A 25,230-nucleotide genomic window follows, 5' to 3' on the forward strand; every position below is an offset into this window, starting at 1 on the left:
GAGTGACTACACACACACGTTACTTTTTGTTCAAAGAACTTCTTCTTTGAACTTTTTCATTGTTTGATTATAACATTACTCAAGCTACATCAGTTTTTAGTCTCCTTCCTATGATTAACCAGTTTTGAGATATTTCAACTGCTCTTTATAACCTTTTCTGCATATCTACTAATAAATTTATGCTATATTCCTTCTCCCTTTATCCCAATACACTGAGTATCTCTTATTTTCTTCCACTCTAATAATGTTCCATATTCTGTTGACAGCCCACTGAACAATCTGGTGCTTCAACACATTTAGTACTACACTATGTGATGTCCTCATAGTCTTGATCTTGGTCTAATTTTATTGCACCCCAGCAGGTATGCATCCCAATTACTTAAACTGCTACTTAGGTACCAACAATTCTATTTAAGTACCCAATCTCTTTATTTGAGTGCCTAACTTGGGTATTGTCTCACCTAAATTTCAAATCACTTGTTCACAGTCTGTCACACACATATCTAAGGAACACAGAATCACAAAAGATGAAGTCTAATCCAGTATGTGTAAAAACACATGCCTCCATTTCCACTATAGAGAAATACTGCATAAGTACATCCATCTAGCCAGATTCCAATGCACCTCACTTGGGAATAGTAACCCTAGCAGAATACGGACTCCAGACACCTGCATCAAAGTTGAGGCCTAGTGGTGCAGGTTAGAGGGAGAATAGATCCACAAGCTCCAGATTCCAGAGCCGTGCTCCATCCAGAAGGCACATTCGATGGAAGAGCATCCTCTTAGGAAAGATAAGTCCCAGTGCACCTGGAAGCAATAAACTCTGATGCAACAGGCAAGCAAAAGCCCAAATCTTCACTATTTTTAAGAGCCCTAAGCCTGAAAAAGTAGGTAGCCCTAAGCTTCTGGTGTTTTCTCTTTGGACTATATTTGTTTCTATCTGAAGACACTTCAAAGTAAAACCTATAAATATAGAAGAAATCCTTGTCCTAGATCACCACCACAGTTCAGTGCCAAATGACTGTCCTGCCTCTTGTCCTGGGAGTCCTCCTCTCAGTCAGGACACAGCTGCCCAGAAACAAGGGGAAAAGTAGGACGTATTTCCATGGAAAACAACCTACACCATCACAGTCAAGGCACAAACAGGAATTCAATCTCCATCTGTCTGGACACTGCATAAAACCTGAGGCGAAAGGCAAGCACTGTTTCTTGCAGTTCTGACCACTGCAGGTTTATTTTGGTGCTTTCCTGGTGCTATGAGGTTTCAGTAGCTGCCTATTTAAGCTCTCTGCATGGAGCTCTGAGAGAAGACAGATGAATTTTTTTTCAGAGCTAGAATTTTGAAGTGTGTTGTGCTGAGGAAAATGGCTGGATAATTAGGGAGGGACCTGTTTCATTTAGGCGTCTAACAGAGGCTGCCCCCTGGAAAATAAGAGTTGATCACATCCTGGGGCTCAGGCAGGTTTTAGAAATTTGCATATCAGTTCCATATGATTTAAACAGGCAGGTTAACATTCACTGAATGGCTGTGTCTTGCTTTCTTGGCTTCTGTTCCTTCTCTTTCTGATGCATACTACCCTCACTACACATTCTTTAATGCCATTATTTGTTACATTGTATGTTCTCAAAATCCTGGTCTTTATTTCCAGAGATGTGAGTAGGTTTACCCTCAGAAATCCCCAGGATTTCTTTTCTTCCTCTTATTATAACCTTCTTAGAACTTTGTAAGTGGTACAGACGACACTTCGGGTAGCTCTGAACTAATAGGGCACCCATAAGATGTGTAACTGTGAACATTTTTCCCCACTGGCATCCATACAAAGTAGAATTTTTCACAGAATCATGAAATGGCTTGGTTTGGATGGGACCTTAAAGATCATCTACTTTCAACTCCCCTGCCATGGGCACGGACACCTTTCACTAGGTCAGGTTGTTCAAAGTCCCATCCAACAGCCATTTTGTCACATTAAAGCCAGAATTAATTCCATCTTGCCCCAACAATCTTTTTTTCATTTAAGAACACTAAATATTTATAATAGTTTTCATCTAGTAATGCCCCAAAACAATATCTTTTGGAATTCACAGAAGTGTAAGAAGTGAGGCAGGGGTCAGGGACATAATAAATTCATCTATTTTGGTTTGAACTGTTGTTTAATTTTTGTATTTGACAATTAAGACAAATTGAATTACTTTTTAGATACAAATTATTGGTCAAAGGTAGAAAGAAATTGTCACTGCCAGTTTTTGTCACCTTTAATATTTTATCACATCTTTATGGTCATCTACACAATATTTTATAAAGTTTGTGAGAATCTATGGCATTACTTGGGATTCAGGGCCTCCTGGAAAGTGCATAACTGGCAATGGAAATCAATTCCAGTTAGCTGTCTGGTGACTTTGATGTTTTTATAAATCTCATTAAATAACCATTTGGAAATCAGCTATTCAAGTAAAGTTGTGAACTTTGACTTTAGTTTATACCTTTATTAATCTATTGCCAGTGTCTTTGCTTATAGAATTAAAAGTGAGGACCAGCAACCCCAGCAACTACAAGAAACAAGGATTTGTATACTTTAATGGTTGGATCCAACTAAGGCTTGAAAACATGTAGTTTTTCTAAGGAAATGGGTTATGCTAGTTCAAAGAATGACAGAATGTTTAGGTTGGAAGGGACCCTACAGATCATCTATTCCAACCCCTGTGCCATGGACAGGGACATCTTACACTAGACCAGATTGCTCAAGGCCTTGTCCAAGGTGGCCTTGAACACTTTCAGGGATGGGGGATCCATAGTCTCACCACTCTCACAGCAAAGAATTTCTTCCTCATATCCAGCCTAAATTTCTTCTCTTCCAATTTCTATTCATTACTCCTCGTCCTATCATTAGTTAACTTCAACTTAGCTTTTGTAAACTCTCCTAATTAATTTATAGATATTCTGCAACCCTGAATCTGGTTTTGTCTGTACTTAGATTTATACTTGACACAGCTACCATTGCAATGATTTCTCATATCATACAACGTGCAATATCAAATTTGATGCAATGCTGGCTTGCACTGGCTTCCTTCTGCCTTTCAACTGTATACCTCACACAGCTTATACATACATCATGTACTGCAGACTTCATAGACTGAAAGAGTTAAAAAAACTATCATCATGTGTTTCAGAAACCTGGGAAACAGGCCACCAGACCTGAAGCCTGCCATTAAGATGCCCTATTTTCAGCTTTTTCTTTCTTAACCTGCTCCACTCTCATCCTTTGTTTCATTAATTTTTCAGATTCTGCCTCCAGGACACTTCTCCCTGTTTCTGCTGTGTTCCCTGTGGTCTCCCAGTGAGAACACCAAGGGGGAGGCTGTGCTGGCTTCCCAGCAGCCTCTGCCACTGACTTCCCTACATACAGAGATGACAGTCTCTCCCATTGACCTCTTGTTCCTCATAGATTTGTGAAAGCTGTTATTGTTTGTCCTTACAGCTTCTGCAATTTTCACTACATTTTCAATTTTGGCTTCTGTGATCATCCCGTTATTTGGTTATTTTTAGACTTGTTTATCCCTGCTCAGAGCACTGACCCCATTGATTTATGTGTCCTGTCTGTCTTCATCCATTGTTTCATTGCTCCCTGCATTTCCCTGGTCAGCTGTGTTTCTCTTATTGTCTCCTCACACTTCAGCTCTCTTTCCTTTCAGCAGGGTATGTATCTGGGCTTCCTGAGACAGACTTCTGAATATTCTACACTGCTTTGCTGTGTGTCTCAGTCATATCTGGTTTTTGGAATCTGTCATGAATAATTCCTGTGGAAAGAATGTTGTTGAATTTCATAGTGATAAGCTCCAAGAGGACATATAGACATTAATAATTGAAGAAATGGAAGAAATAATACATCACTTTATACTCCTTAGTTAGAAAATGACTTATGGTATTTTTTTTAACTTTCATGCAATTTTTCTCCATGAAAAACTTTATCATGCTACTCACTGATACATTCAATAGGAGCATTCTTCAGGAAATAGATATTTCTTGTCTAGACTTGAACACACTGATTTTTAATATATTTTTTTACTAATATAATTTTCAGTATAACTAGTATGGTTATTATATCTAATCTACAACAATTACCATATATATGTAAATATATATAGTATAGGACCAAATAAATATAAGGATTTTCTAAATCAGATTACTGGCCAGTATTTATTTCCTCCACAATGTGCCAACTCAGACACCAAAGTTGGAACATGCCACCTTTATCGGGAGGTTTTCCTCTTAGAGGAAAATGAGAAAATGAGAAAGGAAGGTTATATGACTCTTCAGTCAGCTTCAAACGCCCAGTTTGGATAAAGTAATTCCTATGTGCCATGTTTACCAGCATTCTTTTTTAATTGCATCTCTTTTCTATTCAATCTATTATTCCAGATGCCTTATGCTATAAGATTCAAGTGAAGAAAAATAAGATAATGCCAATGTTATGCTCTAAATCTGAATAATGTTTTTTATTGGAGTATCGTTATCTTTTTCTTTTTTAGTAGTACTTTGAAAAATCTTATGAAACCTTTTTTCAAACTAAAAAGTGTCCCCAGTAACAGTGTTCTCATTCTTTTTTTAATGTGAGAATTTAATTTAACAGAAACCAAAACATTTGGTAGGGAATAGAATCTAAAAATTTGCCATACAAACACCTAATGAGGTTGTCAGAAAGACTAAATTAAGTATTTCAATATCTGAAGTGGTGCTGAGGTGGAATTTTATCATATACAGTTTTTAAGATAGTGAATTAGGAAGAATATGCTTGGAAGCAAACTTCTGCTTAAAGCTTCAGGCAGAAAGTTCCCAAAGCATCTATACTTGTCCCACTGGATATTGTAAAGCATTATTTTTGGTTTGGACTAGGTAATTTCCAAGTCCAGACCTCCAGATGAAGAGTTTTAGGGTATTGAGAAAACAGGCATTTATCAGATAAGCCCTCTTAACAAATCCAGCCTTTTAAGAATGAGCAAATCTAATTAATTTGCATAACACTGCAATGTTTTAAATCACTCTCAAGGCAGTGACTATTAGCTTGAAAGGGCCGATACTATCAATTGATACAAGCTGACCTGAATATAAATATTTAGATTCCAGCAAAATCTACAGCTTGAATTCCCTGCACTTCAGTAGGAAGCCCTTTCTAGCAGACTATGCACTATTATAAAGAAGAGCTAGTAGCTCTCCTAGTGAAGTTTGATCAATTAATTGATAGGAATGAAAGAACGACAACAAATTCAGAAAAAGAGATTAATTTCAGCCTAGTAATTTGCCTACTCAATTGCAAGAATAAACACCTTCAGCTGAAGATGATTTTCCATCCATATTTGAATACTGTTTGAAGTATGCCAACTTGCTAGAGGAATGAGTAGCAGTGGACAGTGCTAATTGCAGGGTGGTAAAGTCAAACTTCATGTGGGAAATTAAAAATTACTTCTCTAAGCCACAGTGGTCAGGATTCTTTTCTAACCCACAGAAGTCCCATATAATGCCTGCATACCCTTACAGAACATGGGAGGTGTTGAGTCAAACTTTTCCAGGCTCTGAAAGCTAAAGTCCAATCACCTAAGCTATAGAAGAGAAAACAGGAAAAGCAACAAGTCAAAGTTCAAGCAAGACGTGGAATTTTGGGGCTTTTATTTTAGAGATGGCTAATTGCAGCCTAGAGGATGCAGCTGAAACACATGGTTTGGGTGCTTCCAATCGGAGGAATTAAAACTCCCTGTGCTAGCATCCTATGTGCCATGGATCTAGAAGATTTCCAGGAGATTGCTGGCAACTGTGCCAGAGCCTTGAATACTGTTCCAGAATCAGGCATGCTCCTTGCAACCATTGCACTGCCAAACACCGTGGCATCTAAGGCCACCCCCATCTTCTCAGTTGGGGTTAGGCACTAATCCAGAGCCAGTGCTTTGGAAAATGTGGTTTTACATGCTTAAATATTTTTTGAAAAGTGTGAGCAAATTAATATGTTTTTATGTATATAAATTATAATTTAAATTAAGAAATATATTTTAAAATTCAATAAATTCATTTCTACAGAAAACACAGTTTTCCTGTATTTCAGGCTTTGTCATGAGTTTCTGCCTCTAATTAAATAAATCAGATTCTTATAAGCAGGAAGTGTTTTTATGTGTGCAGTATCAAAACACACCATCTTTACTTCATTTATTTATACCAAATAGAATTTCATTGACTTTTCAGTTTAAGTATGCATACTATAGTAATTCGATTCAGTGAAAACTATTAATTTACCTTAATAGGCAGAAGATACAATGAGAGGAATGAGTGAAATGTAGAACATTCAAACTGCTTTTCCTTCTGGAGTTGCAAATACTTACTTTTCCACATTATGGAACTGTAAGAAAAATTACAGAAGTGCCCAAAAGCATGGTGGATCTCAAAAGGCAGAGGAAGACATAATACTTTCTTCATAGAGTTCTAAAAGCCAACTCTACCGTTTTGCTCCTCAGAGCCTTTTTAAACATATGAATAGCCATGAACAGACCACAGATCCACCCGTGTATAGCAATATTTAACTAAATGAACCTTAAAGAAAAACTGGTGCCTAAAAATCAGCATTGCCAAGAGTAAGAAGTAACAAATAATATGAGATAGAATGATGTGCCAGAAGTAAATGATGAAGCTCAAGATTCAAGTATTATTTCTTTTAGAAATTCAGATATCAAAATATGTTTTTTTAAACAAAATAAAGTAGAATAGCTTTGATGCAGTTAATACAGTCAAAGTAAATTAAGTCAAATCAGGAATCTTTAATTTCATTGGTCCCTATGCATCTCCATGTGAAGCATCTCCCCACCCGTTGAGACTCCAAACTGGTGTTACTGAAACCTGGGAGGAACACTGACAAAACTAACCTGCCCTCTGGCTGGTGAGATCATTTCACCCATCACCAAAGCCTCTGCTCTTGGGACATGACAACTAAAAGGAAACTTTAAGTTTTGCAATAACTAATTTATTCAAACAAGTTTATGTAATTGGCCTGAACACAACAGCTGTTCAGTGAAGGAAAATGTGGTACAGTGATATATTTCTACATGTTCTACAAATACATGGGAAGACTCTCAGCCATTGAGAGCTCACTTCACGCAAGATACAAAAAATACATGTAACAGATCATGAGAATAAAAACTTATGTGGCAGCATAGGTTAGCAAAGTACATGTCCTACAGTTATTGATTATTTGTAAGTATTTACAAAATAAATCAATATAATATCTGATTGCCCCATGACTTATGATGTCATTGATGGGGTTCATCTCTCACCTACCCCATGGCTTCCAAAACATAAGTCTATACATGCCATGCAAAGATACCTTCATTACTCAGGGCAGCAAAACAGGAGTCTCCTGGGAGGATATTCATCTTATCTTTCTTAGACACTTTGCATAGTGACAATAAAGTGAAGTGTTGGTGATTAACTTGTATTTCTACCACTTAGGAATCTGTTAAAAGTGAGACAAGTCCAAGCCTTTTTCTCTCTTTTTTTTTTTTAACTGCTTGTCCAGATTCAATAAAGACAATACCTAATAGAATGTAAAACCACATACCATAATAGTTTCATAACAAGAAACCCAAAACCCTGTTTCTTTCCTCTCTGCAGCTGCTGTATCACTTGAATAATTCTCCCCGCTATAGCTTCACAATCTTTTCAAAACTACATGTATGTTCCAATGTCAGACAAATGCTGGTGTTTCCCTCTAATCTTAGGATTATACCAACCCTAAATTGGCAAATATCCAATTTAACTGTGTGCTCAAGAGCAAAAAGAGACAATTGATAAGGTCTTATTACCAGGTCCTTGAATACTGGGGTTGATCAACGAGTGCAGGGTAGTGCGAAGACCACACATTTAATGACTCATTGATTCATTAGATGAAATGCATATAATCAAGTTTTGCTAAGTGGTTATTGATTCTGTGCACTTTGATGTTGATTTAAATGTAACCCAGACACATAAAAGTGGGAACAGGCAGAGACAGTGACCATTTCTGCACTAACTCAAAGAACACTGACTTCTGCACTAAATCAAAATCCTGAGGTCTACATTTATCTATTAAAAAAACAAACAAACAAACAAAAAGAACTCCAACAACAACAACCAAAGAAAACCAAAACAACCCACAACTAAACAAAAAAAAAAAAAAAAAAAAGAAAAACTTTGGGAAAGAAAACATTCTATTTTACTACATAGAGATGAAAATTATGTTGACTACATTGAGTTGAATAAAAGCATCATCTAGAGCTGTCAAGGTGTCCAGATTTCTGTGTATCCTCAGTTTTCAGCCTTTGTTTACAGGTAGAGGGAACGGCAAATTCCAATTTATTTTTTTTTCATTATAATATCATAAAATGGAAAAGTGCACAATCAATCATGACCATTCTGAAAGTGTCAGAATATGCTACAAGACTGCATCTATCAGTTACAAAATATTTTTGCACAGTCACAATGTTTGAGACTTAAACATGATATGAAATCTTTCTATTTCAATATTTTAAATGTGATTTCCTTTAAGCAAGTTCAAGTGTTCAAAAACCAAGGGAAATAAACTGCTAGAAATCAAAGGTGGTTCATGAAGCTATACTGTCCATCATTTAAAAACATGGCTAGATACCTATTAGTAGAATCAACACCTTTAGGCATAGACTTGACAGATCATATTTAACTACAACACAGTAGGTAAACTATCATTCTAGCATGTACTTAAGGACTGAGTAATACAGTATGCTATCATTTTATCACATCTGTAATGCAGGGCTACTATAGTGATACTATAAGCTACTGATTCCTATCATAAATAATCTTCTCATAATTTCTGCATAGACACACAATAGCACTGACTCCCAACTTAATTTTAACTAAGACATATGGCTCAGAATTAAGAAATAGGATACAACAATTTTCCTGTAACTACAGCAATAAGATTCTTACTTGATCAAAAAAGCTAACAGCTACAGAATATAACCAATGGAAACGAATAATGTTGTGGGGTAACCTTCTAACACAAGACTGTCATCAGTAAACATCCGAAATTACAGGAAAAAAATAACAAAAGCAAAGCATACAAGCTGCAAACACTTCAGTGCTTATGTCCCAGAGTCTCACCTCCAGCTTAAGCCACAATACTGCTCTGTGTCTTGCATGGTTGGTTAGGAGTCATTCAAGTGTGAAATATTCTAAATTCTGGTTGTTAAAGGATTGAGAACCTCCCTGCCATGACTTACACCCTGAAAGGCATATATTTGTGATAATAATCTACTGAACTAGTATCCTTCTGCAGCAAACAGAAATTTCTTTGGTGTAGTATTAGGGTGTCTTGCAGGTAGTATTTCCACTAAATTACAATCTTACCTATCATAAAGAAATTAGTTCCAGCTCTTGGCAGACCCAAAGGACAAATCTATATCTCATATTCAGTTGATGTTTTTCAGCTTTAATATTGCATTATTAGGAGAATAAGAAATACTCTAGTCTAAAAATGAAAGCTTACCTCCTAGGTTAATGACTTAACTTTTAAAACTTGATGTCTAAATGGCTTTGTCTTAATCTGGCCTTTTTTGATATATCTGATGAAAGGTAGGATGTCTGTTCAGGTTAAAAAAAAAAAAAAACTAAACAAAAAAGTCTTACTGAATTCCATCACATTCTAGTGCAGAATAAGAAGGCTTCAACTTGAGTCATATCACAATTAAAGAAAAATACTATGGCATGTAATGTTGCTATTTATAGCTGACAGTGAGTTCCATTAAACTGCAGAAGAATTTCTGAAGGCAAATGAAAATAGCCTCACAAGAGAGTGGAAGCCCCACACAGCATGGTTTAAATGTGTCAGCTGGGCTGTGGGAGGAAATGGCGTTTTCCATTGAAAATCTGCTGCCAATATACCTCCTATGGCTAGATGTTAAAGAAAAAACATAGCAGTTGTCCCTCTCTGAATTTCAGCTGCTTGGTTTTAAGGATGCATAGGCAGGAAAGGTAGCAAGACTGAACAGCAAAAGGTCCAGAATTATGTTCTTTCAAGGATCAAAGAGTAAAATTGAGAAATAACTGGAAGCAGGTATGTATAACAGGAAGATGGCAAGAGAGGGAAAGATTCTTTAGTTTTAAAAGATAAAAGACAACCTTTTAGAAACTGCGTGTCACTTCAAAGGCTACTTTAATTTTTTTAATAGTTTGAGGTATTTGATGATTAGCACATGTCACTGAAAGTTGGTTAGCAATGAGTTAGTTACTTTTAAATGTGTTCTCTTTTGTATTTGGGGATCTATCATGATAATAGTTGTGGCAACATCACAGGTCATCAGTTCCTTAGATAATAAATCCCCCACTGATAACACATAAGTATATAAGCCTGGGAAGTCACAAGAGCAATCATGTGCTATATCCACACTAAGAAATATGAAGTATTGTGAAAAGAATACTTCTAAAATAACTTTTCTGTTCTTGATGCCTGCATGTACTTGCAACTCTGATTTAGGCATAATCTTGAAAATATGACTCATAATCCAAAAAAGACACTTTCTGATTCAGGTAGAAGAGTCATGCCTATAGTATGGACAGCGACTTTATTGCTTTCTCTTTTGATACAGGTGATGTGGTACTGCTATCTGACTGCTTTGCTTTTTAACGACAATTCAACAATATTAACAATGTTGAAAAAATTGTCAAGCAAATGGAACTCCCTTTTTTTTGTTTTTTTTCAAATTTTTTCAGTTGGTTGGTTAGTTTTACCCAAACAACCTCTTACAACCTCCAAATCTGATTCCTCTAGAGCTGTCCTTTAACCATCAGACTAACTTCTCTTTCTTTATTCTCTGTAAAAAACCTCACACTTCCTTCTGTTCAAAGGCCTGACTTCAATATCCAGGACAGAAGGATCCTTGCCAGTCTTCACTTTCATCATTTTGTATGGCTCTGGCTTGAGAATCAACACGGTGCTTGCATCCATTCAGGCTAGAGGAAAAACCGAAGCAGTATGTGACTTCCTCAGTGACACTGCTGGTCCAGGATGCACAACTACCACAATTTTTTTTCTGTGAAAGGGGTGTGACTGCTATACTGTCTATAGAAATGAGGTGTCTGCATGTTAGCTGGAGCAGAGAATACCTGCTGTGTCTTCTGGATCAGAGGATGCTGGTACCTGCAGCCTGCAAATCTCAAACATTCTGGCAGGTTGAAAGCCCCGAGTAGCATAACTTAGCTAAACTGGCAGCACTTCTGGAAATACACAGATTGGTTTCCTATTACAAGTTTGGTTAACTATAGACTTGGTCATTTTGTCAATCCTTGTCTTCAATTTCAGTACTAAAGGTCTGTTTTTAGTTGAGCTCTAGATTTTTGCGCTTATTTTTTGATTTATATGTTATGAAATGCTTCTTGCGAAAATCCCAGATGTAGAAACTTAATGGTGGAAAACTGTTGTCTCATCTCTAATTGGCTGGTAAATGCACTAAACACAAGGTGGGCCAGGTGCAAGATGACACTTTGTGTTAAAAATACCTGGAAGGTTTTGAAGGTAGGGTTGAAAAATGCCATAGTTATGATGTCACTTCAAATTATCTGATATCATGAAAAGCTATACTGCAATCTAGTCAGTAGGTAAATTGTTCCAGACTCTTCACCTCAATGTCTTAGGTGATTCTAAATTTCCTTTTTGCTTAAAAAATAGGGATGTTGGTATAATCTCATTATCCTTATTTCTCAGACCAGACAATAAACTTTTGCATTTCTGTGAGTTTGGTTTTTTTTTAACAGAGTTACAAAGTGCCCTGGTGTAAGAGGAATGAGATTCAATTCCTGTTTACAAAACAGTTCAGTTTAACCCATAATATACCTAAAAAAAAACATTAAAAAATTACTTCTAACAAATCTAAACTAACCATGGCAGTTCTCTTGTGGTTCTACCGAGTTCTCCAGTAGAGATTTCTAAATCTGATGCACTGCTTTACTTTTTAAAGAACAATCAACAACTACAGTAGACAGAAAAAGCTAAGTGTTTTCTCTATTTTATAGTTTTGATTAAATGCTGGCATTTAAAATAAGTTGTTCCACTTTTAGTCAATGCCATTTTAACTATTCAGTCCTTCCTCCTACATCCTTTTAATAACATAACTGGAAGACACAAGCTTGACTGTTAAGGTTTGAAATTAACACAGCAGTCAGAATTTATTTGCGTTCTTTCTAAAATGGTATTTGTTTTATAACTCTGACTCAGTTTCTGAGTCTGTCCTTTTCTGTGATCCTGTTAGGTCTCACAAGCCATGCAAAGCCAGGCCATGTCAGTTCTGAGAATGTCAGTATTTCCAAGGAACACCTAGATGCTTCAGAGACAGTACCGCAACTCAGAAAGTAGTACATTTGCCTTGCCAGAAGCACTGAAACAAATTCACCATTGTGGAAGGGACAGAAGAACTGTAAAGCTGGTAATTCCTTATGTCACACAGAATTAAAAAGAAGAGCTAAGTGTCTTTGTTTTAAGAACTAGAAGTGTTAATTCCCAAGCCCCAGTCAAAACAGTCATGCAATTACATTTTGTCACAATCATTCCTACATTTTCAGATAGAAAAGCAATCTACTATTTTTTTTTTCCTTCCATCCCAAGCCCTGCGCCCTGTGCTATAAATGTGTGCTGGTAAAAAGTTGCTACAACCAGTCTTGTGAATCAATGTGGTGTTATGAATATATTCCAGCACTATAAGCAATATGACCTTTGGTGTCATTTGAAATAAAGTACTTAACACTGCAAAACAAACGGAGGCTACTGAGTTACATTTGTGAAATGTTTTAAAATTAACAGTTGAAAAAGCTTTATGAGCATAAAATACAGTTACCCTGGTAAACTGGCTGCACTTAGCTGTCCATCTCACTGGGGCTTTTTATCTTCTACTTCCTTTCACAAAGCATGGGATATACCAAGAATTTTACAAGAAATAAGTTTCAAAAGCAGGGGGTTTTGTGTGGTAGCTATTGACATGCTAACATCTAGAAGACTTGTGTCAGAGAAAATTAATCACGTATGTCATGATGTATATGCTGTTGTTTGAGATGAGTTTGCTGGTCCCTTTCTCCTGAAGTGGTACATATGGTTACTAAGAACCAACAAACCATTAATCCTCATTCATCATTCTAGAAGAAACTATGCCTAAGCAAGGTCTACATTAAATATAAGCAATTCAAGTACATTTTTCTTACTGTCCTTGCAGATACTAAATAACAAGAAAACATTTGGTAATTTTTGTAAAAATGAACTTTTGATATAAAAAGGATGGTCTAAAGCAAGAGGCACTGAAGTAGAATTGAGAGGCGTGACTCAACTTCTCTCTGGGATGCAAATTTCTTGTGTGGTAGCAGAGTCACGAACTCCTGGTTTGTCAAGGGAGCAAAAGCATTACAGCTCTGTTTCTATGCATAGCTGCACAGTGAAATTCTGACATCCAAGTGAAGTACGTTAGCTCCTCTTCTAATACCTAGGGACATGTAGGCACTTAACACATAGCAGAATTTAGACACTGTAATCCAGGCTGGTAGAAGGTATTTTCTGTAGAGGGGGATCTCCACTCCTGGAATTAATCACTTTAAGCCTTCTTCTTTTTCTTTTTTTTATTTCCTCACAGAAACAGAGATTAACTCAGTTTTTTCACTTGGAGATGGTCAGGGAAGAAATCACAATCCCAGCCTTAGCATTATCTAGTCTAGAACATTAAGAAATGAGTGAGCAATTTGTGTTTAATACCCTCTTTTTCCAGGGGTAACTGAAGTTTTGTTTTACAATTCTCAGAAGACTGCTTGCTCATGAGATTTCACAGTATTCTAGGCTGAGAGCGCACACTTCTCTAATACTTCATGCAAAACAAAACACTGACATCTTCTTTACTACCAGTACTTTATTACCAGTGAAGGATTCATTCAATTAGTCTCTAAAACGACTGTCTGTTTCCTATATGAAGTGCTAATGCTGGGATTGAAAATTGAGTCCTTCTGTCTCCAACTGATTGCTCTAAGTTACAAAATTATATCCTTCCCTTTCCTTTTGAATACAGATGAAGAAAAAAGAATGCAAGCATCCTGACATCTTAACTTCTTTATAGCACAGAATGCAAGTTCCTAGAAGATGGGAGAAAAGATCTCCAACCAAATCCGAACAGAGCCCTAACCCTATTGACAAAGAAGAAAATCGTGGGAGAGTGGCATGTTTGTACAGATCACAAACTGGGGGTCTTTCAAAAGCACTTGCTATACTGAAATAAGCAGATGAGAGAATAAAAATATCTATGCTATGTACTTAGTATGGCATCAAGGCGCTCGTATAAAATGTTTTCACAGGTGTGATGAGGATCTCCTGAGGCAACTGGGGTTGTAGAGGCTGGAGAGAAGGAGGCTCAAGGGAGACCTTATTGGTCTCTGCAACTACTTGAAAGCAGGTTGTAGGCAGGTGGGGGCTGGTCTCTTCTAAGTAACAAGTGATGAGATGAGAGGGAACAGCTTTAAGTTGTGCCAGGGAAGTTTAAGTTTGGGTACTTGGAAAAAAAATTCTTGAGTGAAAACATTGGAACAGGATGCCAAGGGAAATGTTTGAGTCACCATCCTTACAGGTATTTAAAAGATGTGTAGATGGGGGCATGGTTTAGTGATGGACTGGGCATTGCTGACTTAATGGTTGTACTCTGTGATCTCCAACCTTAACAATTCTATGACTCTTGGTTTGGACAAGCCTAATGTTAAAAGTACACTCCTACTGTGACTTTAGAGTTGGACACAAAACAAGAGAGCATGGATGAGAGTCCACCCTTTGGACTTAAGGCAGAAGTTGCATGCATGTCAGTTTGTAACTCTAGTCTTTTTTCTGAACACCCATTCCCCATCCATGAAGTACAGGTAAGATCTTCTCCTGGAGACATTAAGAGGGTGAAAAGCGCCCGCAGTTGTATACCTTTGATGAATTTCTTCCACAAAAATCAGCTGAACAGCAAGCATTAATCCACTACTTGTGCATCCAATTCAGTGGCCCGCTCACTACTTTAAAAAAAAAAAAAAAAAAAAAAAAAAATTGATGGTACAGAAATCTGCCCCAGTTCCCAGGAACTGAAGGCAAAAACTCTTTTAAAAAAATTACTGCTATTAGCATTTAAACCAATCATATCCTGTTCTATTTCAGTATATTTCCTAGTACAGTAAATTCACGAATACAAGCCGCACTGAGTATAAGCCGCATCTCTGGGTGTTGGCAAACATTTCGGTTTTTGTCCATAGATAAGCCGCACACGAATATAAGCCGCTCTGTCGTTCGCAGCGAGGACCCGCGTGCAATTAGTAACAGAACCGCGGGAGGGCGGGGTTTACTGGCTGAGCTAAGGCTGTGCAGGCTCGGCCCGCTAGGGGCCGCTGACGGGGCCAGGTGGCCCAGCACGCTGCTGCAGCTCGGGTCCGGCCGCCGCTGCCCCTGGGCTCGGTCACCCCGGGTCGGCGCTGTCCCGCAGTGGCAGGCGGGGATGGAGCTTTCCCGCGCCTGTGGCGCCAGCGGCGGGCGGGGACGGAGCTTTCCCGCGCCCGTGGTGCCGGCGGCGGGCGGGGCTCACCCCCCCCCGTCCTCCCCGGGCCGCGGCAATGGTGGCGCAGGGCCCCCTTCGGCTCCCCGGGCCGCGGCAGAGGAGGAAAGAAGAGAGCTCTCCCGCCTCTCTCCCCGCCCCCCGTGCTGCCTGCAGGGAGCCAGGGCAACACAGTAACACTGTAACAATCGTGGAATGCCGGCTTTTACTGGCAGGTGCTTGGCTTGGCGCCCTGGCTGGCACGTCTGGGGTTGTAAATGTCAGAAAATTATTCACAGATTAGCCGCCCCCGACTATTAGCCGCACTTCCGGGTTTCCACCAAAATTTTTGTCAAATTGCTGCGGCTTGTATTCGTGAAATTACTGTATTTCAAATTGTATCATATTTCATGCATTTGAGACACAGCCCTAACTTAAATCACAGGAATATTTTCTCTTTGCCATTAAACCCCTTCTACACTCTTCCATGGATACTTACAACATGACACTACTAGCTCTTGCAAATAGCGAAAGGACATTATGTTTTGCAATCCCTTTTCATGTCAGCAGTAAGATTCAAGACTTTCTTGGGCAGGTGATTCAGGTGAATAGCCAGAAAACCAACTTCGTAGGTCCAGTCACCTAGTTAAAGTTGTCACAGTTTACAGCTGTAGAGTGCTGAGGATGTCTTCAGGAGCTATCTATCCCCTGGGCACTTTTAATTCTGTGGATGTATTTATTTAGATTTATTATTGCCATCAAAGACACTCAGGACTAACTCTCCTTTCCCTGTCCTGAGCTGACATCACTAGAAGCAGTACTTCATATCAACCAGTAATAAGAAGTGATGTCTTTGAAAGGGCTGTCTTAACTTATTGAAAAACCTCAGCAGAAGTCTTTAAAGACACATCATGGCATATTTTTAGGCCTCCTTCATATTTGAGTTGATTTCTTATGTTCTTCATATTCTTTTCTTGCTCAGGTAATACTTGGGGTGCTTGATTACATAAAATATTAATATTTTAAAGAAAATACAATTTTATTTATGACATATCTGATTTCTCCTGCCTCCTTTTTGATGATTCTAGCAGAGTTCAGATCATTTTCACTGAGGTGAAGAAAAAAGAGCAGGGCAATGCTGCTCTGATAGCATGGGTGCCACCTACAGATAGAACTTTTTCAAAGTCACGTTATTTGTGTTTGTGTGGACACTGGAGCAAGGAATAACATGGGGTTCCCTGTCCATCCAACTGACAGTATTCACCAGTAAATTCTCCTGTCTCTAAAGCCCTGACTCAGGATGCTCCAATGCACAGGCCATTTTTCATCACACAGTAGCTATGGCTGCTGCTCAGAACTGTTGGTAAGGAGGATGTAGGCAGCTCAATAGTATGCTAAAGTCTATGCACTACCTTGCTTGTGGATTTTCTGGTACAGCCTTAAGGTCAAAAACTGTCACTACATTTTCACTAAAGTTCATATTAATGAAAAGATTTTTAAAAATATCTCCAGCTTTTCAAACCTCAAAATCAGTATTTTTATAGAAATACTGTAGAAATAATTGACAAATAATGACACAGGGAAACTAGACTACATTCTAAATATAAAATTGTCTTATAATGACAGATCAGTTAATTTTGCTCTAGGATCCAGAAAAATGGTTTTGATCAAAAAGCACTGAATTGTAAAGTCAGACCTTCTCTGACATTAATGACCATTCAACAGATCTTTATTTAAATATCAGATAAACATCTGATCCAGACTTTTGTCTTTTTACTACATTAATAAAAATCCCCCATACGTGGTTTGGTCTTTACACCTCATGATGCCTAGAATTTGCTTGCTGTTTAGAAATGGGGAAACAGAGGCATAGTGAGATGGAATGTCTTGCCTCCCATATGCGAATCAACTCTGTAGATACTCTTTTCCACAATGAAAAGCACAAATTATTCAACTCCAAATTATTTCTATTTTAAGAGAACACAATATACTCATCAAACCTACCAGGCCAACAGAAAAAATTTCCCATAGGCAAAGGGAAAATGTGTACAGCTATTTTCATAATTTTGTTGGGGAAATTATCTCCCCAGTATTACCGGATGTTTTGTTCTTTTGTTTTTTGATTTTCTTTCCAATACTCTCTGCATAGTCTTCATTTATTTTGTGGCTGACAGGGACATCTCCAGACAGACCCACTCACAGAAAACCCCATGGCTGCAAGTGGACTGCTGCATGAGAAATATGCTCAGCACCTTCCGTTTGAAAGAAAAGGAGTATACCATTTCAGCAACACACAAGCCAGGGCATCCACTGCAGAAAGCACATCCTAAATCTGCTGTTTGCTGCAGCTGCACAGTTAGGTCAACACTCTGTATTTGTCTGCTTCTGATTTACTTTCTTTCACCTGCCTTTATAAGTACTCCTGGTATGTGCAGGCCCTGCAACTTGTTGCCACTGCAATAGCTACTCCCAATCCAGATGGTGGTAGGAGTAATTGAGCTGTGGTTCCTTTATGTAGTCACCTCTAGACAATGGCCACTAGCATGCAGAGCCTCACACCAATTGCTGGTGTACATTTGCTCGATGGTTTAGACCCAGCTTTGTACCTTTCTAATCATTAATCACCAATCAGACAAAGGATTTATTGCTGAATCCAGACAGCAGCCAATACAGGCCTCTAATACATTATGGATTCTCTGTCAGCACAATTATTTATTGTTTGCAGAGCTCTGTTTGAAAATTCCTATCCTCTTTCTTGCACTTACTTACTTGCTTACTTATATCTCTTTAGTTGGATTTAACAAAGCAATGAAGCTTCATGTATTTACATTTTTTACATATACAGTGAATTATTACATATACAATATATTTATAATATTATTCTTGGTATTTTACCATGATTTACCAAAGTCGTTAGCAAATATGCTGTCAAAGAAAACAGAATTAAATTTCACAGGCAGTGTCAGAGTATTTCCTCAGGTAAACATCCAATGAATCATTTTATCATTAAAAACGCTATAATAAAGGTTGACTATCAGCTGAGAGATAAAGGAATATACATTTCCCTATACTTCCAGCATCCTGTGGGATTCTTCACAGTATCATGAAAGCAAGGAACAGTAAGGACCTCACTGTTCTGTGGTTAGGCTTTAGCACAAAAGCATCAGTGGACCTCTCGTTCTGCACAGCATGCAGCCATGCTCTGCTATCAAATTAATGTTAAAATATGTATGTCCTAGCTTCTGATTTATAATACCTTTGACAAATAGTAAAAAGGACAGGCATGCCATAAAGTTTATGGATAGGGTGATGGCAAGCACAATGATGTCTCATAAAGAATAAAGGGGGAAAAGTTATTTATTCTTGTGATTCAAGAACTAAAATACAGATAGACTGGCTGCGTGCACAGAATTTTTCATAAATATCCCACAGTGCACCCTGTTGTACAGCAGCCATACATTAATTAGAGCATTCAGCAGACACTGCAATGTGTTACACTCACCCAAGTGAATCTTCATTTTTCACATGCAGGGCCTTACTAATTAAAATCAGCTTTGCAATTAAATGTGGAAAATTGTGTTAAACTTTGAAGCGTGCTTTAGAAAAAACGTATTTATTTTTAGGGTATTTTGTTTTGATGCAAATGAATTCTCCATCAAAGTGAGACCAGCAAAAGGAAGGTATGAGGATTTCTCTTTTTTGTATTATAGATGCTCCTCTCGGTTGCAAGTTGCAATGCTCCACTATCTCCCTGCCAGTACCTGGCCCTGTTCCAATGCTTTTAGTGAGTGCTATCTGTCACGGCATGAATAATACAGCCCCTAGGCTGTCGGCAGAATCCAAATGAGGCATACATCAGGAAGCAAGCACTCGACTTTAGCTCCAGAACATGCTCCTGTGAAGACAGGCAATTATTCACCCACGGCTGCAGCCATGGCAATCAAACTGGTGGGTGAAAAGGTATATGAAATGAAAAAATTTGAATAAGAAATATGGCACAACAAGGCACAGAAATTCAATAATTTTCTAATAACAGAGATATATTTGAGCCTTTTAATTTTGAAGTTTGGGAGCTTGAATTATTTCACTCGCTCTGTCAGAAAATGTAGTCTAAAATATAGTATATAATGTCAAGGCAATACAGTGGTACTTGTTTGTTTTTTTCTAATCAAAACAACAATGCCAAACTCTAAGGTATTTATAAATTCAAATTGTTACATGAAGTGACAAATCTCATGCCAAAAAATTAAAAGAAAGTAAAAATAATTCTATGTGTATAATGTAATAAACCAGAGACAGCCTAGTAAAGCAACAAAGAACTGGTAGGGTAGTGTCATGGAATTTGGTGGAAAATTAAAATGCAATGTATTCTACAAAGTTAGGGACAATTCATACATTACAGATACACACATGATTTTATGATCCCTCTTTGAGACTAGTCTTTTTTTTTTTCAAGGCGTTGTATCAGTAATTAATAAAATCCTTTCCAAATAAAATGTGAGCTGAAGAAAAGGCATAAAAAATTCCCTGGTATATGAAATGTTCAAGTTGATTTATTCAATCTGAATTCTTATTTCCAGCAATCAAATAGAAATAAATCATATAGTAAAAGCTGTATCAGTATTTTGCTTTTAAATATGAAGGATTTCTCATCTGGTCTTAATATTCTCCACTGGAATTTTATGCATTTTTTTCAGACCACAATTAGTTTGCTTTAATTTCTATACAAAGGCTGTATCTGTTTTCAAATATACACTGTTGTACGCTCTCAAAGAATCCTAAATTAATATACCTAGTGCCATGCTACCACCTTGAGATTTTTTTTAGGTCTCTTATTTGTTAGAATATGATGTCAGAATATATATTATATGTTAGAATATTATTTGTTAGAATTTCATATTAGAAACATGTGGCAGCTGCCAAGTGATTAATCAATTATAGAATCTGACTGATTTTGTTACTTGAGGAAAAAAACCAAAACAAAACAAAAAACCATTTTGTTAAGAAGCTTTTAAATAAGCCTGTATGCAATCAGTATTTTTTAATGGAATCTAGTTAGGATTTTTATGACTGACATGCCTACTTACATGGCAAATCATTGCACCTATTTGGTATATTGTTTTAAAAAGATGCTAAATGGAGAGCAATGAAGTAAAGTGCAATATTTCTGAAAGCATCAATCACATCTACTCAGTAAGTAACACAGGTTAGTTTGCACTCAATTACTCTGGAGTAACAATGGAATTTGCACCTGTAGAACAGACCAGAAACTAGACTCACTTTTCCATTTATATTTGTATACATAGAATGTGATTCCTGTTGCTTCTAAAGTTGATTTATGAAACTGGCAAAGTTTATTCTAATAGCAGTGAAAGAACACTTGAATCTATGTTTTCCTTCATATGCTTAGTCAAAAAGCATCCTGAAAACACAGTTGTGGGAACATCCTCCTGGTCTGGCTAGAATCACTGCTATATATACAGATGGATTATTTACAGCAGAAAGTACGCGAGGATCTGGACCAAGCTTATTGTTCAAAATTAATTCACAGTACTGAAGGTGTAAGAGCAGTGCATTGTTATGCTGCTATGCACAATAGACCTGAACACCTACCAAGGGACTAAAAGAACCTGCATCAGAGGCATGGCTCAGGGAGATACTCTGGTTTTCACTCCTAAGATTTGAATCCTTCTCTTGTCTTCACCACTATCTGAATATGTTTATGGTTTTTTTTCTTGTTTTGTTTCTATCTTGCATTCAGATCCTTCACCACCCTTGTTTTCTTTTTATTTTTCAGTTCAGTTGGCCTCAGGTGCTTTGAAACATAAACAACAGGTACTGAAGTTCTATCTGTGCAAACTCTAACCTTGAGGCATTGCCTCATGCTATGTGTCATGGACAGCACTAGAGGGTCCATGTGAGCTTCAGGTTTTCAGTACTACTAAAATATCAAAAAAAAAAAAAAAGTCCACTCTAGTTAAGGCAGGCACACCATCCAACCTTGGGCACTTCTCCTCAGAGTGCAAACTGGGATGTTAATCCTTCTGACCTTTCCATGTAGCCACTGGAGAGAGGTGCTTTCACCACGTTAATTTTAGAGATCCCAGCATTGACACAAAGAAAAACATCAAGGAGATGGAAATGATACAGCAAGATCTTGCCACTGTTACCCTATCTAGTTCCAGTCACCTCAAAGGAAATAACACTAGCACAGAAAGTCTGGTTGCTCCCTTAGTAAACGTACATTGAAGCTCTTTCATAAAAATACAAGACAAAAAACTTGCAATAAAACTATCCTTTAACTTCTATCTAATGTTTTATCAGCTGAACAACACTTCACCCCCTGAATCTATTTGAAAATGTGAAAGGGTCTGTTTAATTCAGTTCAACCTTAATGTACTACCCGAAGATGGGTTTTCACTGTCACAAAGATAAAATTACAATAATAAATAAAAACAAATAAACAAAACAAAAACAAAACCAGCAACATTAAAACAAAAAAAAATCTACAAAAACAAAGGCAAAAAACAACAGCCAGAATTCCAGTCTTCAAGACATTTTAGAAGAAACAGAATTCTGGAGAGCTCTGACTACATCTAGTGGAAGCAAATGCATTTCATTCCTAATAATGAGCTGGTCTGATACCATGAATGAAAAGGTCTTAACCTCATTAAAATGCTCTGTAGGTCTAAACGGAATTGAGTTAGGCATCAGCTGAGATATGCAATTCCCTGAACACATAAAATTTTCAAGACAGTCTGATTTTCTTGGAAGAACTGTTTGAGGGTCTTTCCCACCCATATAGCAAAATTGAAAAAGAGGAAAATTCCTTCAAATTCTTTCAAATTCTGTCAAAAAGTTAAATTTAGTAGGTGTTGGTTGTGAATAAATAGTACTTCTCTTCTAGAAAACAGAAATTTTAGATAAATGTACATTGTAAACCTCAAGAAAGAACTCTGTGTTTTTACATTAAATAGGGCATATATTGGTTAAATATATTTTGATTAGTGGATTGGCAATCATGGTGACAAGAAAACATAAAAGCCCAACAAATTCTTTAGTAGAAAAAAAAGGAATTTTTGATGTATTTCCAATTTTTATTCTTATCGCATCTGCCCAAAATTTCATTTAATTAACAGCTCTGAGATTCAGTCTGTTCGTGTACTGACATACCAGAATCATGTCAAGAAAGCAAAATATGGAATTAACATCTCAAAACTGCATGTAATCTTTCCAAACCTCACATTTATTGCTTCCTCTTTCCCCAAAAGGGTGATCTAGCATGAACACAGACACTAACACACGGTTAGAACAATTCAGAAGACAAGCCAGAATTTTTCAAGCTAAATAGTTTCTTTCTGCATGTTTTTAAACTTTTACTTTTGATATCTACATAGAAATTTCATAAAGTGTAAAGGAATGTATGTGGCTACAATCTTGTAACTGGAAAGGACATTATCATCATATCATTTAACTGCTGACAGGTCACAACATTTCTGAGGGAAAAGAAGGATTTAGTGCCATTCTTTAATTACTTGTGAGGCTTGTATTTCCATAAAGAAAACAGACAAAGGAAAACCGTGGTTTGAAATGGGAAGTCACAAGTGAATTAAAAAAAAAATTAGTTTGGATACTTTTCCTAAATCAGTGTTTCAATCTAACCAAAACCTCCAAATAGCCACAAAAATGTTACTGCTCTTATGAGTGAAGAAAAGATTAAGAAAATAAATGTGAATAATTATTTTATGGTTTATACAGTTTAAATGTAATTCAAAGTAATTCTAATCTCACTGTTCTTCGTCTAATTTTGAAAGTGTTTTCTGGACTTGTCCCTAAGCTTCATTCACTGATAAAAAAAAAAGCATATGAGTGGACTGAGTGGCACTGTTCAGTATCTTCTCCTACTTCAAGTAAATGCCTTAACCCCAAATGTATAATTTCCATTTAATTCCTAGACCACATATGCCCATTTCATGCAGTAATCAGATTGGGTGTGAAATACGTACTCTTATAAACACCACAAGTGCTTTATAAGCTGAAAAATCAAGAATGGAAAAAAAAATCTTTAGGGTTTCAGGATAATTTAACACTGGTTTGAACACTTCCGTTGACTCAGAAAAGAGATGTCCTAAACATCAGCCATTTTATCTCCTACAATGGACTGCCGTATAAAATATGTCAAATGAAATGCACAGCAATGAGAGAAAAACACATGTATTCTAGAGACATTTAATTTTCAAAATAATACACAAAAAAATCATGAAAATGATTTAGGAAAGGAATGGTGTTTATACAGACGTACAACACTACTGAACTTTGACCTTGCAGGCATGGAAATGTAAAGACTGAGGTCTAAACCATGTGCAGTATGTGTAACATATGCTACCTTGTATACTATTAACCATAAACAGCTGGAAATCTCTTTTGAAGGAGATGTCTCCACATTTACTAGTCTAGAAACTAAAGGTATTAATAATACAGTATAGCATTTGAACCCTAAAGTCTTATTATTGTTGATTTGTCTTAAGCGTTGACCTTTGAATCACTGAACTTAAAATGCTCAGAAGCTCTTTTTCATTCAGTTATGAAATGCATTTAAATACATGAACACTAGCACCAACATGTACATGGGGCCAAATCTTAATTTGCAACATATAAGCAAGAGAATTATACACAAAAGCTGAGAGAAGATTTGACAATGAGAGCACGTCTCCTCAGCAAAAACGTGAGTTAAATTTTGTGACATACAGAAAGAAAAAAAACAACCAAATTCCAAATGGCTTCTAGAATATCTAACTGCTGATTTTCATCATTGTTTGGTTTATCAAGGTCATGCCAGACAACTTGTTTACCAAATCTCTTCACTAAATTATGAAAAATTACAGATATTACCTTCTGTGTCTTGCATATTTGCCACTAACATGACCACTGCCATCACAGCCAGGCGTGGGACAGCTGCAAAAGAGAGAATTAATTACATAGGTGCTGGTGTGCTGCAGAAAGATTATACTAAAAGCAGGCAGGTAGTAGATATTACAGAGATGGAGGGCAACAAAGACAGAAAGAGAAATCAAATAACTGAAGGGGAAAAAAAAAAAAAGAGGGGATGCTTTTTATTAGCAAGTCTCAAGGGAATTAATTTCATCAGTGCAGCAGGGCATGAGCAAACCACCAATGAACTTGAAAGTGCATTATACCCATTAAAAGGCATGAATTTTCTAAATTGCTAATGGGGATACATTTTACACTCAGAGCACTAACCTGAACAGCTCTTGTATGGCTGGTTCCACGGGAACTGCAGAGAGATGGAAAACATATAAAAATTTATCATCTATTACAAGTACCCCTCTTCTACAAAAATTACCAGAAAGGTTGTGTAAAAGCAAGGGTCAGAATGAATCATGCAATAAGATTCTGGAGGATGAAGGTCACCCTGAGCAGGGGCCTTGAGTGATTTACTGAAGCAAGAGACATACCTCGAACACCTTTGGAGCGTGTGCGATGGCGCTTCTCGTCTGCATCCACCTCCATCTGGGAATAGATTAGCAGGCAGTCAATGTTCTTATCCTGCATGCACAGACTATCAATGCACAGACTGATACAGTCTCTCACACGATTTATTGACACTATTTTAATTCCATTTTATCCTGCAAGGCAAAG

The 25,230-nt window shown here is 37.2% G+C and overlaps 1 protein-coding gene across 7 annotated transcripts in view; it reads right to left on the reverse strand.

Annotated features, from left to right (window-relative positions):
* MYT1L (myelin transcription factor 1 like) overlaps window positions 1-25,230 on the reverse strand; it is a 236,396-nt gene that overhangs the window by 107,958 nt on the left and 103,208 nt on the right. For all 7 annotated transcript variants that reach the window (XM_033056743.1, XM_033056741.1, XM_033056740.1 and 4 more), the window contains exons 2-4: window positions 25,047-25,101; window positions 24,832-24,865; window positions 24,463-24,525 (exon numbers count right to left, since the gene is read on the reverse strand). In XM_033056743.1, coding sequence (XP_032912634.1) covers window positions 24,463-24,525; window positions 24,832-24,865; window positions 25,047-25,101 — 152 coding nt within the window. The remainder of the gene's footprint in view (window positions 1-24,462; window positions 24,526-24,831; window positions 24,866-25,046; window positions 25,102-25,230) is intronic.

Source organism: Catharus ustulatus, chromosome 3 (assembly GCF_009819885.2).
Source record: "Catharus ustulatus isolate bCatUst1 chromosome 3, bCatUst1.pri.v2, whole genome shotgun sequence".
NCBI classification, from domain to species: Eukaryota; Metazoa; Chordata; class Aves; order Passeriformes; family Turdidae; genus Catharus; species Catharus ustulatus.